Source organism: Pleuronectes platessa, chromosome 18 (assembly GCF_947347685.1).
Source record: "Pleuronectes platessa chromosome 18, fPlePla1.1, whole genome shotgun sequence".
NCBI lineage: Eukaryota > Metazoa > Chordata > Actinopteri > Pleuronectiformes > Pleuronectidae > Pleuronectes > Pleuronectes platessa.
Genome location: NC_070643.1, coordinates 8,102,363 through 8,117,467, shown reverse-complemented (window position 1 = coordinate 8,117,467; position 15,105 = coordinate 8,102,363). Strand labels below are relative to the sequence as shown.

Below are 15,105 nucleotides of genomic sequence, written 5' to 3'. Positions count from 1 at the left end.
ATCTGTAATATTGGGGTTTTGCTTTTAGGGAGGGTATGTTTGTTTGTTGGTGTATTTGATTGTAGGCAAGTTTACACAGAAACAACTCAATGGATTTCCACTAAACGTGATGGAAGGAATCCGCCATGGGTCAGAAAATAACCCATGAAATATTGGTTTGGATCCGGATAAGAATGCAGATCCAGGAAATGTTTGATCACTCTCTTTAACATTGTGGGATAGGAAGTTGTTAGATGATTTTACCAATTTCTCAGGGAATAACTCATGGATCTTGGAGGAAATCAGGCGTATTCAGGGACTGATGGATGATTGACTCCAGCTCCCCCAGGGACCCTCAAAAGATAATGGCTGCATGGTTGTCTATGAGTGTTTGCAAATTGGTCGAGCTTGATTGAATTCAAGGGCACAGTCAGGCCTTGGTGGTCGTATGCACTCTGTGTGCCAATCCAGTGTATAAATAAAATACTTAGGTGCCTATACACAAAGCTAAGAGGTCAAGGAATAAGACGGTGAGAACTTTTCAGTGATTTGCACGGATGTGGATTCACCCCCTACTTCCCCAGTACCTATTGGAACAACCAGCAAATAGTTACAGTGAGGGGAAAGTGTATGTATTTTGTTGTAAATTATTTATCTCTACATCTCCAGACTCCCAAACATAATAAAATAAAATGGTATATGTTTGGTTGAGAAGGCCACTATGCATGAACATATGCAATATAGGGATCCTGAATAGTGATGATGAAGATGATGGTGATGACGATGATCCAGCCTGACTTGGAGGCGGACTTTCAAAAGCCACTGGCTCGAAAGGAGTGGTGACGCACAGCTGAGTGAGGCACGGTTACTGGGTAGAGGGAACGGCTGTAATGGTGCCAACAGGGGAATCTGCAGGGGTGGGGGTGTCCCAGAAATTGGCCACCGCCGCCGCTCACCCTTCCCCCCCACGTTGGGCATCCACATGGACAGTGACAGACCAGAAAAGGAGGAGGGAGGGAGGCGGCAACATAGAAAGGGAGAGAGAAACATGGTGGGGTGCCAGGATGCCTCCCCCCTGGTACCCAGATGATCCTCACGGTCTGCACACTACACCCTCTTTGTGTAGATCCACTTAAACGCTATCAGTTGAAAACAGATCCCGGATTAATTCAGTGTCTGTGCTGGGTGTAGATATTTCCCATATGGTCCATAGGAGGAACAAATCCTCCTCCCTCTGCCTCTCTAACATCCACCCCCAAACAAACACTGTACGCAGCATCCCGCCATGTATCCATATGCGTCTAGACCGGAGTTTCCCAGTAACCCTTCGTCGTCCAGACCTCTCCATTCCCCCCGGGGCTGAGCTGATTAACAGTAACAGGGAACAACAATGCATGATAATGTGAATTATAATGGACCAATGGATGAGGCCTTTGGCCCCAGCGCTCCATATGGGGCCAAGTGACGCTGTACATGGAGCCTGCAGGGATAGGCCAGACAAAGCATGCCAGACTGTAGGTTAATCTAAGTGGAAAGGACATGGGAGGCCTGGAGGGGATGTACAGTATATGGGTCCTCAACGTAGTCGACAAACACACAAAGATGAGGAAATTAGTTTGTTTTGAACAGTAAATCTGCTCATTGGCGCATTGAGGTCATTCTCGGGCTCCAGCTCTCATACCGTTATATTTGAAAAAGAATGAATGGCACGACACCTAAAAACACAGCATTTTAATGGCTCTGAAAAACGAATACTTTAAAGATTGTGTGTTTTTCTTTTTACTCTAGAGCAGCCAAGTGTGGTCAGAGTGTTGGTCTCTCCAGTTACAACCTGACGGGAAGCTGAGAGTTGAGTGGGGGCTTCAGGGAACATGTCAAAACCAGGGATGTACAGTACCCTGGGTTGTGCAACACACACGGACACAGGTTTGTGTTGCTTTCTTTACTGTGACTTTATTTGGACTTCCATTCATTGTGGACAACCTAATTAAAACCTCATCCCGAACCTTAACCATGTCCAAATCATGCCTAGCCTTGAACATCCAAAAAACGCACACACACACACACACACAAACACACACAGACTCGGAAACTGGAGGTCTTACCCCAAGTGACTCCCGACTTGTCTCACTCAGGAGAGGTGGGGAGGTCAGAATATTTACTCTGGAGAGGATCCCTCTCGGTCTTTGGTCCAAACACACTCACAAAATTCAGAGAGAGACAGAGTTTGTCTCCTTTCACCTCATTTATCACTCAACAAATTGGACAGTGTCTCCGGTGCAGTATGCTGCTGTGTGATTATGAGGAGCTGTAGGAGACTGAGCTGACGGTTAAGGGATATTAATGAGTCTCATCTACTGATATTTCTCTGGTTCTCTACAACTCCCTCACCCGCTACTTTCTCCTCGCTCTTGCTTTCTCTTCTCTGTTCACTTCTCTCAGTTTTCCCATCACTCTCCTACTGATGGATAACCACAGTCAGGGCTGTGTGCAGATGATGAAAACTGTTTGGGAAACAAAACAAGCAAGAGCTGAGGGCCTGCAATAATTATCCTGCTCTGTCTTCGCCCCACAGAGGAGTGGTCCACAGGGGATTGCTGCTGTTTTGTGTAGACATTGGGGATTCATCCTAAACTGCAGTGATGGTCACAGTGAGAATAAAAACCAATGTTAAATCCACCCATGAAATCTCCAGCTCTTAAATGGTAACTCCCACACCTGCTGTGAGAGCCTCAGAGACAAACACTTCGCAGCGCGGCCAACGCTTGTGTGGACGTCTCCCCCTCCGGCAGCCGCACTGTGTGTGCTCAGCACTGAGCGCCAAAACTAGCAGGAACAAGAATCGTTTCTTCCCAAAGGACATCACAGTCATGAAGAGTAAACTCGGCCAAGTGGATGTTTCCCCGCAGTGTCTGCACAATACCCTGTAATTACTGTGAAATTACTATTGTTAAAGTTCTGTGTGTACGTATTTGTAAGTTATTTATATCTATCGTGTGCAGCACAGGTTTTCGCACAATATTATACCACCTTCACTCATAAGAGAGCTTGTGTTACTGTACCTGGACTGCACATACACCAGCCTCTATGTTTAATTCTTATTAACAATCTAAATTCATACAGAAGTGCCAAAACCTTGAACACAAACCTGTTAATGTACCCATCATGCAACACCTTGGCAATGTTTGTTTGTCTCCATTTATGGCTCTAATTTATTGTAAATAATTGTTTTCATTTCTTATACCCATTCATTACCAATTGTTTCTACGTTTGTGATATTAGCGGTTGAGACTAATTTAAATTAAACTAGATTTCATTTGTGTGTGATAAGACATGTCCAACATTGTTTGTTTGATAGATCACCCAGTGGTGGGTTAGATCGTCTCATCTGTACAGAAGACCTGAACATCTCTGACTCCACCTGATGGAGATTATAGGGCACTGCACCCTCTCTGCACATCCTCTAAACATAAATGTTCAAATCATACTGAGTTTAACACATATTTTTAAATATAATTTCAGAAAAGCCCAGTTAAATATGGAATATTATTTTTAATATTTTCCATAGAATTAACTCACATTTACTCAATGTGTTGAGCAATTTTCTCTTCCATATTTAGGCAAAGGTTTCAATAAAATTCTCTGAAACAGCAAAAACCTACAAACAATGTTTTCTGTAAATGTCAAGATTTATTACAACATATGAATAGAGGTCTTGTGTAATGAGTCTGGTTTCTTCAGCACTTGTTTCACAGAAATAAGTCAACAACTTAATTTGAATAAACTGAATAAAATGTTTATCTCAACACAAACACAGACAAAAAAACACACGGCACAATGTCACACAGTCATGGGCATTAATAAGAGTCTTGTTTTCCTGGTAAAAACTAAAATATCTCGGATTTCTGTAACTTGGAGTCTTTCTGTTGTGTCACAAAAATGTATCAGAGGAAAAAAACATCTTAAAAAATAAGGAAGGGAAAAAAAAGAATCAATATCTGTATTTTGTAGAATAATCCTTCGGAGACACCACCAGACCTCGTCCCTTTCTTGCTCCTCGGTACACGGTTTCAACAATGTCTATCATCTCCTGCTTGTCCTCCATCGTCCAGTTGATCTTGTTGTTGTTACCGGTGCCCAAATCAATCATGATGTGTTTGTTCCTGAGGACGGACAATAACAATATCATGAGAAGGTTAATATGAGTAACACTTCACAAGTAATTAAAGTAATAATGATTTATGGCTTGATACTGTGCAGTCTAGGCAGTGAGTGTCCTACCTGAAGAAGAACATGACAGTGCAGGGGTCATACAACTCGTACATCTTGTTGAAGTCGGGAACTTCTGTGATGTCCACCAGGTAAATGACAGCAAAATTCTTTACCTGTCAAAATATACATTTATATATTATGAGGGTGAGCTTTGCTGACAGCAGCATACATTCAACAAAACAGGAACAACTTTCTGCGAGAGCTTTTTCTCACTATTCCAGTGAAGTGATTCTAAAACTGTGCAAGTTTAAATATACTTACACACTTTCATATGTTAAATCTTTAAGAAATGAGTTCAATAAGTGAGCTTTTTGGCAGCTTTAATATCTTCGGGCAGCACAAACTGGAATTGGTTTATAAATTGCTGACAGAGAGCAAGAGACATCAGCATAATATCCAGTAATGGGAATCTTAGTTGTAAAATCAGCAGTAAACTGCCAAGAGCAGCGATCACAGTGATGAAAATGGTGTTAAATCTTCGTATCCTCTAGCAGCTAATATAAAATCAGCACTAGAGGAAATCTATAGCCTCCAAGAGCGGGACCCTCACATGGTTTTCTGGTAACGTGCACATCGATAAGACTGTCAAGCCAAACTGTGCTGTAATAAACTTTAATGCTCCTGTTAGTTCTGAACGCTCCACAGCGTATGTGGATTTTACAGTCAACCATTTCTTTAGGTTGATTAATTTTGCAACAGTTGGAGACGCTGCGATAAACAAGGATATTAAAAATGTATAACTCAGAGTGGAGTTCCAATAGGGCTGGTAACAAAAAAAAGCAGTGTCAGCAGCTGTTTGATAATAACATTATGTGATTACTACAACAACTACAATTTGTGATCATAATAGAGACCGTCCGATATATGGATTGTGTTGTGGGATACCGACACTAGGGCATAAAAAAATGTGATGCCAATGTAGTTTAACCATAACTTTAAACAAGGTTTCAACAAGTAAATTCAAGACTTTTTTTGACACATAGAAATGAAACATCAGTGTCCCAGATTTAAACCCATCCCTATATTTGAGGAAAAAGTTAGAGTATCCAAGTGAATGATATCTCTCAAAACGCCCGATTTCACTCAAAAGTGCAAGCATATTATTCACAGTCTGTCCCACAGGCAAACTGAATGTCTTGTGATGAATTGTGAACAAGGTGTTTGTGGATTATCAGTTCGACAATGGTTTTGTTTGTTCTTTTACTACAGGCTGCTAAAGTCTGAAGAACTGAAACACACTAAGACATTGCAGACCTTGCATTCCACCAAAACATTTAGCTTACAAAAAAAAAGGCTCAGTGTGATGGACTTTAACATAATTAGGACCTACCTGAAGGTATTAGAGTAATATGTTACCATATTAAATACATTTTAATTTCCAATTACCAATAAAGCTATATTGTTGGACTTTTTAGGACCCAGTGGAAACACGGAATATTATAAATAACCATAATATAAAAAAGGATAACATAATATACTGTCATGAATGTCAATACGTCAGTTTTGATCAGCCAACTAGTTGAACTGAGTGCATTTCACTGTTTGATGTGTTGTTTCTCAAAGTCTAATGTTTACATTCACACAGATCTGACCCCTTTCAGTTGATAGCAGTCTATGGTGCTATTGATCATCTTGAGATGGCTAAGCTAATGGTAATATGCTACATCACAATGTTTACACAGTAAGAGCTCAGACCTTTTCTGCGATGCTGTACAGAACCTCGTCCATTTTCATGCATGTCGGGTCCCAGTCGTGTCCGAAGCGGATGACGAGCACTCGGTCCTCCTCGGACAGGATGGCTTGGTCGACCTGCCAGCCATTGTGGAGATGAGGGAGCATGTACGACATCTTGACTCCGATCGATCACCAAGCTGAAAAGCAACACATGTGACTTTAGCTTCACATTAGCAAGTATTTGATGACGATAAGCACCAGAACCAGGATTTCGGCTCAGGACTGTGAGTGAGTACGAGCCATTAGCCTGAAGATAGCAGCGAGCTAAGTAGCTTAAAGTGGCTAACCGAGGGAACAGTCTGACTATGGAGAAGAAAGAAACAACACTGGTTGGAAATGAGCTAAAGTAACAAAGCAACACTGATCCTACCTCAAAATATAAATGAATGTGTGTGTATAGCGAAGTAAACCAGTGAGTCCCCGCTGATTTGGTTTTTATTCTATCTTTCCCGTCGGTGCTGCGTTGTCGCGCTTGCACCACGTCATTGGTGTGCGACAGCGACGTGGTAACGTCACTGTACGTGGCCGAGCACGTTCTGGGTTTTTGTTTTGATTGCAGCCATAGACACGATTAAACATTTAAAAATACCAAATGCAGTCAATGATTAACCAGATGAGTTCGTGGATACTTGTTAAAACCTAATATGCAACAATATACTAAGATGAATTGGTTAAAGAAGTTTGTGATATGTATTATACAATGAATTGGTATATAACTATAAAAGAAAAAAACTGAAAAAAACTCAGAACACTGTATAATTTGAAATCAAATACTTATCCTTACACCCTTAAAGTACATAAATTAAGGAAGGGACCTTGGTATGAAGACCATTTTCTTATTTTTTAACTCCACTCAACTAGTTGTCCTTCAGTGTTATCTTATCCTTGTGACTGTTTTACCAAGGAAAAAAATAAGCTCTACTCATACATTACCAAATACTGAAATTCATTACTCCTGAAAAACCTCAGGATGGCATTTCTTCTTACTGCATGTTTAACAACTCACAGAACCAACACTCAGTTGACTGGGTCCGTGTCTTGGCATGCCCCCCCACAGGGAGAAATAACTTCTGTAAACTTTCTCTTGGCTGGTCTCTACTTCCGGAATCATTCTTGTTTGGGGAAATCTAATATAAATGCTATTACCAATGATGTCATAGACTATTCTGCCACTTTGTCATTTGCGTACAAATCCAGTTTAATTTCCAGCCTTGTGTATAAATATCTATTCAACGTGAAATACATAGATGAAAAAACTTTTATTGTTTAAATCCCCATCTTAACTGTCATCTGATGTATTAATATCAGACAGAAACAATGCAAATGTCATACACTGATTTTAAAATTGGAGATTGATGTGAACTAGAATGGCACTAAGAGAGCACATACCTCCGCCAAAGCTCAACAGTCCCCTTATGAAACCACATTTAAATTCACTTGATATGGATTTTCATTTGGATCTGCACCAGATTGCTCAAACCCGTAGATATCAGTGCCTTAAACATGCCAGATATTTTTCATTAAGATCCATGAATTATTCTCTGAGTAACAAAGATGTAACAAAACTCCCCATCTTACAATGTTCAAGAAAAAGAGAAAATGAAACATCCTGGATCCTACCTCTGATCCTTATCCAAAATACAATTTTGTAATGGGTTAGTGCCTTACCCATACCACTTCCTTCTACCAGGTTTTGTGGTTATCCGCCCAGTAGTTTTTGCGTGGTTGTCGGACAAACAAATCGCAAAAATAACCTCCTTGGCGCATGTAACATTACATAGCAACTATATATTAAAATACAGAATAGGTGCTTTACAGGAAAAAGACACAAAGACAAAACATTTATTGTTGTGCAATCCATTACAGTACAAATACAAAATACAATGAACCAAGGTTCAAAGGTTAAAGGAAAGATTTCCAGTCTATGACATAGCAGCATATTATGGCACTCCTTGGAGAGTGTGAATCATCGTTATATATATCTAACCTTAATTTTACAACACAATCACATTACTGTGGTTCTGAACAGCCAAATGATTAACAAAGTCCCACTATGTTAGACTATTTGGTCTAGGGCACATGATTGTTGAACAGACAGTAGTGATAGCCAATTTAGCAATAAAATAAAGATTTTTTTCCTAACTACAATCAACACTGTAATCATCCCTTAAAGCTGATATTGGCATTTCTTTAATTTTCTATGGCTGTTTTTCACATTGCACAACAATCAGCCCTCAGCCATCTGATCAAGTCTTCGAACAGGCACTGACCCAGATCTCTGCTGAACAGAGACTCTTCCACCATGACGGTTATTCAAGTCCTCTCAGCTCCACAGTTCAGCTGCGTGATCCCTCTTTAGGCCACCAGGTGGCATCAGGAACATTCACATATTAATGGAAACGTGACTCCACCAGTGGTTTTTACTTTGAACGTCACACACGTTGAGAAAAGAAACATATCCAAAGTCCATCAAGTCCGTCACGAGGCAATATGAAAAATGTTGGACACAATAACGACTAACAATCCCTGAGGAGCTGATGCTCGGCTCAAACAGACAGGGTTGGGATGAGGTTGGAGTCACACGTTGGGCCACACAGACGTACAGCTGATTGAAACTGTACTCCTGCAGCTCCTAGTCGGCAGGATGCTCCGGACACGAGCGATTCACCTCGAACCACTCGTCTATACAACTGAAACAAGAAGAGCAGGACATACTGTTGCATGTGATCAGAGGGAGTTTAAAGGAAAGAAACATAAGACATTAAATCTGAGGTATAAGTCGCCAGTTACTTCAATTTTATTGGATTCTGCTGCAACACTGTTTACCCCTGAGACTCCAGAAGTGTTTTGTGGACTAAAACACTTCACCTACCCCTCCATCGGCATAGTTGTGAGTGGATAATGAAAACAATTGTTACTCTGAACTATCCCTTTAAACGTTGACTTATTGAGTGTCACTTTGAAGAAGTCTTTATATTAATTATTTAAAGATGGCTGTAGTTTTATATTTTAAGTACAGACAAGAAAATCTTCTCATATAACTCTTGGACAATTATTCTATAGGAGAAACAAATCCTCACGTAGAGTGAGTGAGAAAAAAAAATATTTGTAAATTTTTTTTTATTCAAGTATATTTTATCTAACATCTATTACAACGATATTTCTCTGTTATTGTAATAATTCTTAAGTTTAAAACTGACAGTAAACACACTGGATTTGTGCCCCTCCATCCACCAGTGTCCCGAAAAACCTTCTTCTTACTATTATCTAAGACCTTTTCATTTGGTTAATTCATAGTGGGGTTTGCATTAACATATATTTTTTTCAAATATAATCCCATACAATGCATTGTAGAATTACTAGGTCCAGTAATATTGTGTATTAAACAAATAGTTTGACGTGATCTTGGAAATATGCTATTATTTGCATTCTCGCTAAAATTGTAATAAGATGATTAAATCAGTTTACTCATGCATTTTTTATGTGTGTGTTTGTTACCCTTTATGGTAGATACAGAGGCAGGGCAGTCTGGCAATGGTGTCTCCCTGCTCCAGCTCCTCTAAACAGATGGCACATTCCCCAGAGTCTCTGGACAGGATGTCCTCTGAGAAAGACAATACAGAGACAAACTGAGCAAGAAGCCGTCTCGCACACCAAACCCCGTATCAGAGTTTCCGTCCAGGCACTGAATCCTGCCTAACCACCAGTATAACCTTTGGTACCAGAATGTCATCGGTCATATGGGCACAGATGTTCCAAATCCTCATCTCTGATCAGATAAGAACCGGGAACGTTTTCTCACAGTTTTTCTTTTCAATGTCACATGTTAATCTGCATGTTCAGCTGTTACTGGCCCTACTGTCAACACCTGAGGTGAATGACTTCTAGCTTAGACTTTTTTTAGAGGAATCGCAAAAAACAGGAAAAAATGTACTCTGAAAAAATTTGTAGTTGAGGGATAAAGCCATGATTGTATAAGTTTAACACATCTGTTCGCATGTGATAAGCAAAGACAAAAGCTGCATGCTGTATATACGACAGTTGAGGTCAGGAAGTTTCCAAATGCAGAAGGTGCATGTAGAGACAGCCGTGTTTCTACAGACAGATGTGTTTGTCTTTCCTGTTTGTGTGCACGTGGGTGTGCACAGCACAGGTGTTCACACACAGTCTGCAGGCGTGAGTGGCTGTGCAGCTGCATCACATCGCGGCATTTGCTTCCTTTTCATGCTGTTCTGTATAAAATCCTCAAGCAGGTGCATTTCTGTAGATAGTAAATCTTCATAAAAGTCAATATAACGATTAAATAATGCAAAATAAACATTAACTCATAATTACCACCACAGTCAAGTTGTAAAAACAATATGGCCATTTATTATAAGTACAGTACATTTTATTACTTGTACTTGATTACTACACAGCCATTATGTGCTTATTCTTCCACACCGTTACATTCACAGAGACAAACACTGCATCTTCTACTACATAATGTTTAACTGACAGCTTGAGTTAAAAGCTACCTTTCAGATTAAGATTCATAAAAAAAACTATGACGATTATATAGGATTATAGAGACGATGCATTATTAGTGAATTTACTAAAAAAACTATAAATAAGATCATTCAACAATAATCTTTATCATGCAAATCATTAAAAAGAAGTGAACAAAGTAATGTAATAGAGGTAATAATCAGATGATTTAATAAAATATTTATATATGGGTGTTGGGACTGTCAGACAGGTCCTATAATAAATATGAAGGATCACAAAATTATTAACTTTTCTGCCAATTATCACATTTTAATTCTTCCTTTTGGCTTCCTGTTGAATACTGGATGTTTTATCTCTTCCGGCCTCTGAAAATCTTCTCTAGAGCCACTGTTTGGTTTTTCCATTCTAGGTTTCTGCAGAAATATGGCAGTGCAACATGATCTGTCAGTCTGAAAACAGTATTTTTCTAAACTCTCATTGAAGGCTTCAGGTCTGTTACACGTCAGACCGCTGGATGTGTTTAGAAATGTGCACGGTTGCACCTGTGATCACATTCAACAGTGATGCCATGAGGTGCTGGAGTACACAGCCCCATTAGTAGAGCTAGGTAACTACTGAAAGGAATAGTTCACCCACTTTTAGGCTCCTGTGGTGTCATCCAAGTGTCTGCAAGCCCCGACATGCATATTGCATTTTCGACTCGAAACAAGGTGATTTCCAATGTGTTTTACACATAAAAGTCCACCAGAAGTGGCTGAGCCAGCACACGTTAGCATTTCAGATGGTCCCTGAATGCACCACGTCGGAAGATATCAGCAGACATATAGGCTTTAAAACATGGTGTAAACGACCTGGTTTAGACTTGGACTTACTTACACTTGGATGACACCACAGGAGCAGTATTGAGGCATGCTATGTTTTTTTTTCTGTTTTTTTTTTCACTTCTGAAGATAAGCCCTTAATATCTTCAGTTGTATTTGATCGAGTGCTACCTGGCTGCTACGCTGTTCACCCATAAAACTCCAGAAGGGTTTTATGGACTCAAACACTTCACTGATGAGAGTTGGTGGGCTAGGTCAGTTTGCGTTAGCCTGCTTTGGCTAGCTTTTTCCAGGATTACCAACCCTAGCTTTAATGAAGAATCTTGCTGTTTTGCTACTGTTGCTTCTTTCCCCTGTGGAAAAAGTCTGGTGTTAACCTTCCTAGCATTGCCGTTGTCCTGTTTCACATGTTCTCTTTTTTTAAGCAAAGATTAACCAGTAAACTGAGGAATGAAGGGTGTCACAGGTTTCTGTGGCTACAAACAAACACCATCTGCTTCAGCTCTCACAATCACCCACCCTCCTGCTCCTTCAGCCCTGATTACTTACTGTTGTAGGTGAGGCGTGTTTTGCTGAAACACATAAGCAGGTGCTTCTCTATTTCATCCGACCCCATAAACTTGGAGCAGACGGGGCAGTGGAAGCCTGGCAAAAAGAAAAAAATCACAACACAAAGACAAGAGCATGAGGAACCAGATGTGCCAGCGTCTGTCTCATAACCTTCTATTGATATGTACACAGGAGAGGGCGTGGGACTGTCTGCATGAGCTGAATCTGAAAGAGCCCTACATTACCCAACACCTGCAGGCTCCCTCTATCTGTTTAAACAATCTGTAACAATCTGCTTACCTAATCAAACAATCTGTCGGTATCGTCACTCATTACAATCTGACTGTAAACACCTCCCCAAGCTGGCATGGCTTCATATTTATTGCACCATGTTTGAGATTTCATTTATTAGAATACTTTCATTAATAATTCCTAATTTGACCCACATATACAGTAGACAGCCTGCCCGACCACGAGCACCGTCTCAGCTGCGCAAAGATTAATAAGCCAGGAGCTGCTTGACTTGACATAAGCTGACCTCCTGTTTGACGTTATAACACCGCGGTCAGGAAAAGGACAACAACTGTGTCCTGGATGCAGGCCGTCATTATCTCCGTGGCTGCTGTGAAACTCATGCTTGTGTCATGTGTTTGCCCGGGGGAGGTGAGAAAGTGGAAGGAGCCTGTGGACATAATGTCAGGGCCCATCAGGTCAAAATCACACGGATCTAATGAGGAAAAGATTATTGAGGAGGTTAGTAAGGATGAGACATCCTCATTAAGGAAGCTGATGAACTGAAGCGGGAATTAAATTTAGCCACACCCTTGTTGTCCATGTTGAGATGCAAGATGAGGAAATTGGGAGTGTGTGTGTCATTTCCAAGAGATCCAACAGCAATATGAGTATACAGGAAAACATAATTAAACTATAGGTCTTTTGTTATGGAGCATTTGTTTGTCAGCAACATGGACGTTAAAGGGGTCTAACTGTCCTGTTGTGTTCGTTTGAGCTGTGTATTGTTGTGGTCTGGTCTAGAGACGACTCACAGTTGAGAAACTGTTCCACTTGTGGGTTCAGGAAGTTTGAGTGTGTGTGTGTGTGTGTGTGTGTGTGTGTGTGTGTGTGTGTGTGTGTGTGTGTGTGTGTGTGTGTGTGTGTGTCAGGCAATGTCTAACCAGCAGGAAGCTCTTATCTGCTGACCTACATTATGCACTCTTCCCTCTCAGCTGGAGTGAAAAACAGGCCAGTTTTGCAAGACAAAGAAAGAAGAAAAAGAAGAAGAAGAAACACTGCCATAAAGAGCAGTGCTGTACAGTACAGCCACCTGTGGCTACAATAAAAGTAAAAGTGTGAAAACAAAGGGCTCAGTCCTCATACAGCTAATACAATATTCCAGATATCATGTGTCAAATGGAAAAACACTGAGCAGACCAGACCAAGTGTACACATTATGGTATCTTGTAGGAGGGCCATAACCTTATGGTAGCAAACATGAAGAAACATGTCGACTCTGAATGCACACTGGATCCCACACAGTATAAAGACCTCGAATTACAGCTCTCCCACATGACACTGTAAAAATTGGAGATAAATGAGATAAGAGCAAGAACAATGAAGTCAGTATTCTTATTTTTGAAGACGGAAAAAACTTGGCTCGCTGTGAGTGCACCCCAGGGACATTAAATATGGCATATTGACAAGAACCTCACAAGAGTTGCTTGCTTGAATTTGTGGACATTCTGAATTTGCATCGAGTCTTACCTCCCAGCAGGTGAGGAGACAAGTGAGCCGGTAAGGAGCCTATGAGCAGCCTGTGGCCCTCAGGAGGCAGCCGGCCCTCATCGTCCCCATCAGTGCCGTCCAGACTCTGATTGAGTGCGTGCGACCCCGACCTGCCGCCGGCTGGTATGCTGAGACCGGAGCTGGTGGGCCCTCCACCCGTGTAACGAATCCTGGGGCCATCGGGTCCGTTCGTGTACCTGAACCCCGCGATCCTCTCCCCGCCGCTGGAGTTGCTAGATGGGAGATCGGAGCTGGAATAAGCCCGAGTTCTGCCATCAAATACGGGGCTGCTCTGCTTGGCCCCCATGCTGCCTCAGGCGTTCCTCCTCTTGGCTTTGAGTGCGCGTCTAAGTTTCCTAACCACGACACATGGTCACGGTGAGTCCTGAAGAGCTGACACCAACACAGCAGGTCAAACCTGAACCACGGACATCAACAACAACAGAGGCTCGCTCGCACATCTCAAAGTTTCAGGTGCGCCCTGTGCGTAAAGTGCGCACTCACTGACGCATAACTTAATATCCAAATGGTTGTTTTTTTTTCTTGGCAGTGCCCTTCCCCTTTCCCCCCCCCCAACAATGGAAAAATAAAAAAATAAAATCTCTTCAGTTCATCGTTTTCAGCGTCTCCGCTTCATGCGAGCACACAGGCGCGTGCGTTGACCCACAGCTCGTCTGGTTCAAGTTTGTTTTTGTGCTCAACTGTGCTCGTCTGCGAAGAAAAATAAAAGTCAGCCCTCCTCCCTGTGTGAGGCAGATCCATCATAACAACTACAGTCCACCAGAACAGGATCAGCGCGCCTTCACAATAAAAGTATTCAACTCGGCAAAAACAAATGAAAACAAAAACACGGAAGTATCATTCAGTTCCCTGTACTGAGAAAAAACGGAACTGAATATAATATCTGTGGCTATTATTGACCTCAAATTATACATACAAATATAACAACTTTAGACATATATAATAATAAGTCTATATTCTCTCTCTCGATACAGTTATCGTGTATATATATGTAGTAAATTGTATCATAATAAAAAAAGGAAAATGTTATGTTGATAGATATATTCTTGAATAATTACTTATGATGTAGTGTAACATTACTACTACTACTAATAATAATAATAATCATAATAATGGGAATAATGATAATACTAGTTAATAAACTAGTTGAATCCTTTTGCACAAGCTCATTATATAATTATAATCTTAATTATGGAAAATACATTATTATTATTTTTGCAATTACACGTGTACAAGATAATGTAAATCAATTATCTTACGTGTAGTGACGTTATTTTTATTATTATTATTATTATTATTATTATTATTATTATTATTATTATTATACTGCTTTCAGTCAGTGATGTAACCGGAACGCTTTTCAATGTATACCTCTGATGCTTTTACTTTGTAGGCACGGTGATCGCTTCCTGCGCAGGCCCTCCCAGGCGATAGCTTGACGCAGCCTTGAGTGTGCGCG

General features: G+C 40.8%; 3 protein-coding genes across 3 annotated transcripts in view; all 3 read right to left on the bottom strand.

Moving 5' to 3' along the window:
* Nucleotides 1-15,105, bottom strand: part of yars1 (tyrosyl-tRNA synthetase 1) — a 160,576-nt gene that overhangs the window by 141,589 nt on the left and 3,882 nt on the right. The window lies entirely within an intron of this gene.
* On the bottom strand, nucleotides 3,650-6,513 carry txnl4a (thioredoxin-like 4A). Its single transcript, XM_053446187.1, has 4 exons — nucleotides 6,356-6,513; nucleotides 5,947-6,122; nucleotides 4,261-4,364; nucleotides 3,650-4,142 (listed from the first exon to the last, which is right to left on the bottom strand). The coding sequence occupies exons 2-4, from the start codon at nucleotides 6,097-6,099 to the stop codon at nucleotides 3,971-3,973; spliced, it is 429 nt and encodes a 142-aa protein (XP_053302162.1). The 5' UTR covers nucleotides 6,100-6,122; nucleotides 6,356-6,513; the 3' UTR covers nucleotides 3,650-3,970.
* LOC128461324 (E3 ubiquitin-protein ligase ZNRF2) lies at nucleotides 7,814-14,443 on the bottom strand. Its single transcript, XM_053446186.1, has 4 exons — nucleotides 13,605-14,443; nucleotides 11,844-11,939; nucleotides 9,484-9,589; nucleotides 7,814-8,675 (listed from the first exon to the last, which is right to left on the bottom strand). The coding sequence occupies exons 1-4, from the start codon at nucleotides 13,930-13,932 to the stop codon at nucleotides 8,618-8,620; spliced, it is 588 nt and encodes a 195-aa protein (XP_053302161.1). The 5' UTR covers nucleotides 13,933-14,443; the 3' UTR covers nucleotides 7,814-8,617.

Coding starts and splice junctions, on each gene's coding strand:
- txnl4a (XM_053446187.1), bottom strand. CDS start 6,099: ATGTCGTACATGCTCCCTCATCTCCACAATGGCTGGCAGGTCGACCAA. Junction 4,365..5,946: donor TGTACAGCATCGCAGAAAAG/GTCTGAGCTCTT, acceptor ATATTTTGACAG/GTAAAGAATTTTGCTGTCAT. Junction 4,143..4,260: donor ACTGTCATGTTCTTCTTCAG/GTAGGACACTCA, acceptor GTCCGTCCTCAG/GAACAAACACATCATGATTG.
- LOC128461324 (XM_053446186.1), bottom strand. CDS start 13,932: ATGGGGGCCAAGCAGAGCAGCCCCGTATTTGATGGCAGAACTCGGGCT. Junction 9,590..11,843: donor AACACGCCTCACCTACAACA/GTAAGTAATCAG, acceptor TGTCTTTCTCAG/AGGACATCCTGTCCAGAGAC. Junction 8,676..9,483: donor CTCTGTATCTACCATAAAGG/GTAACAAACACA, acceptor TTCTTGTTTCAG/TTGTATAGACGAGTGGTTCG.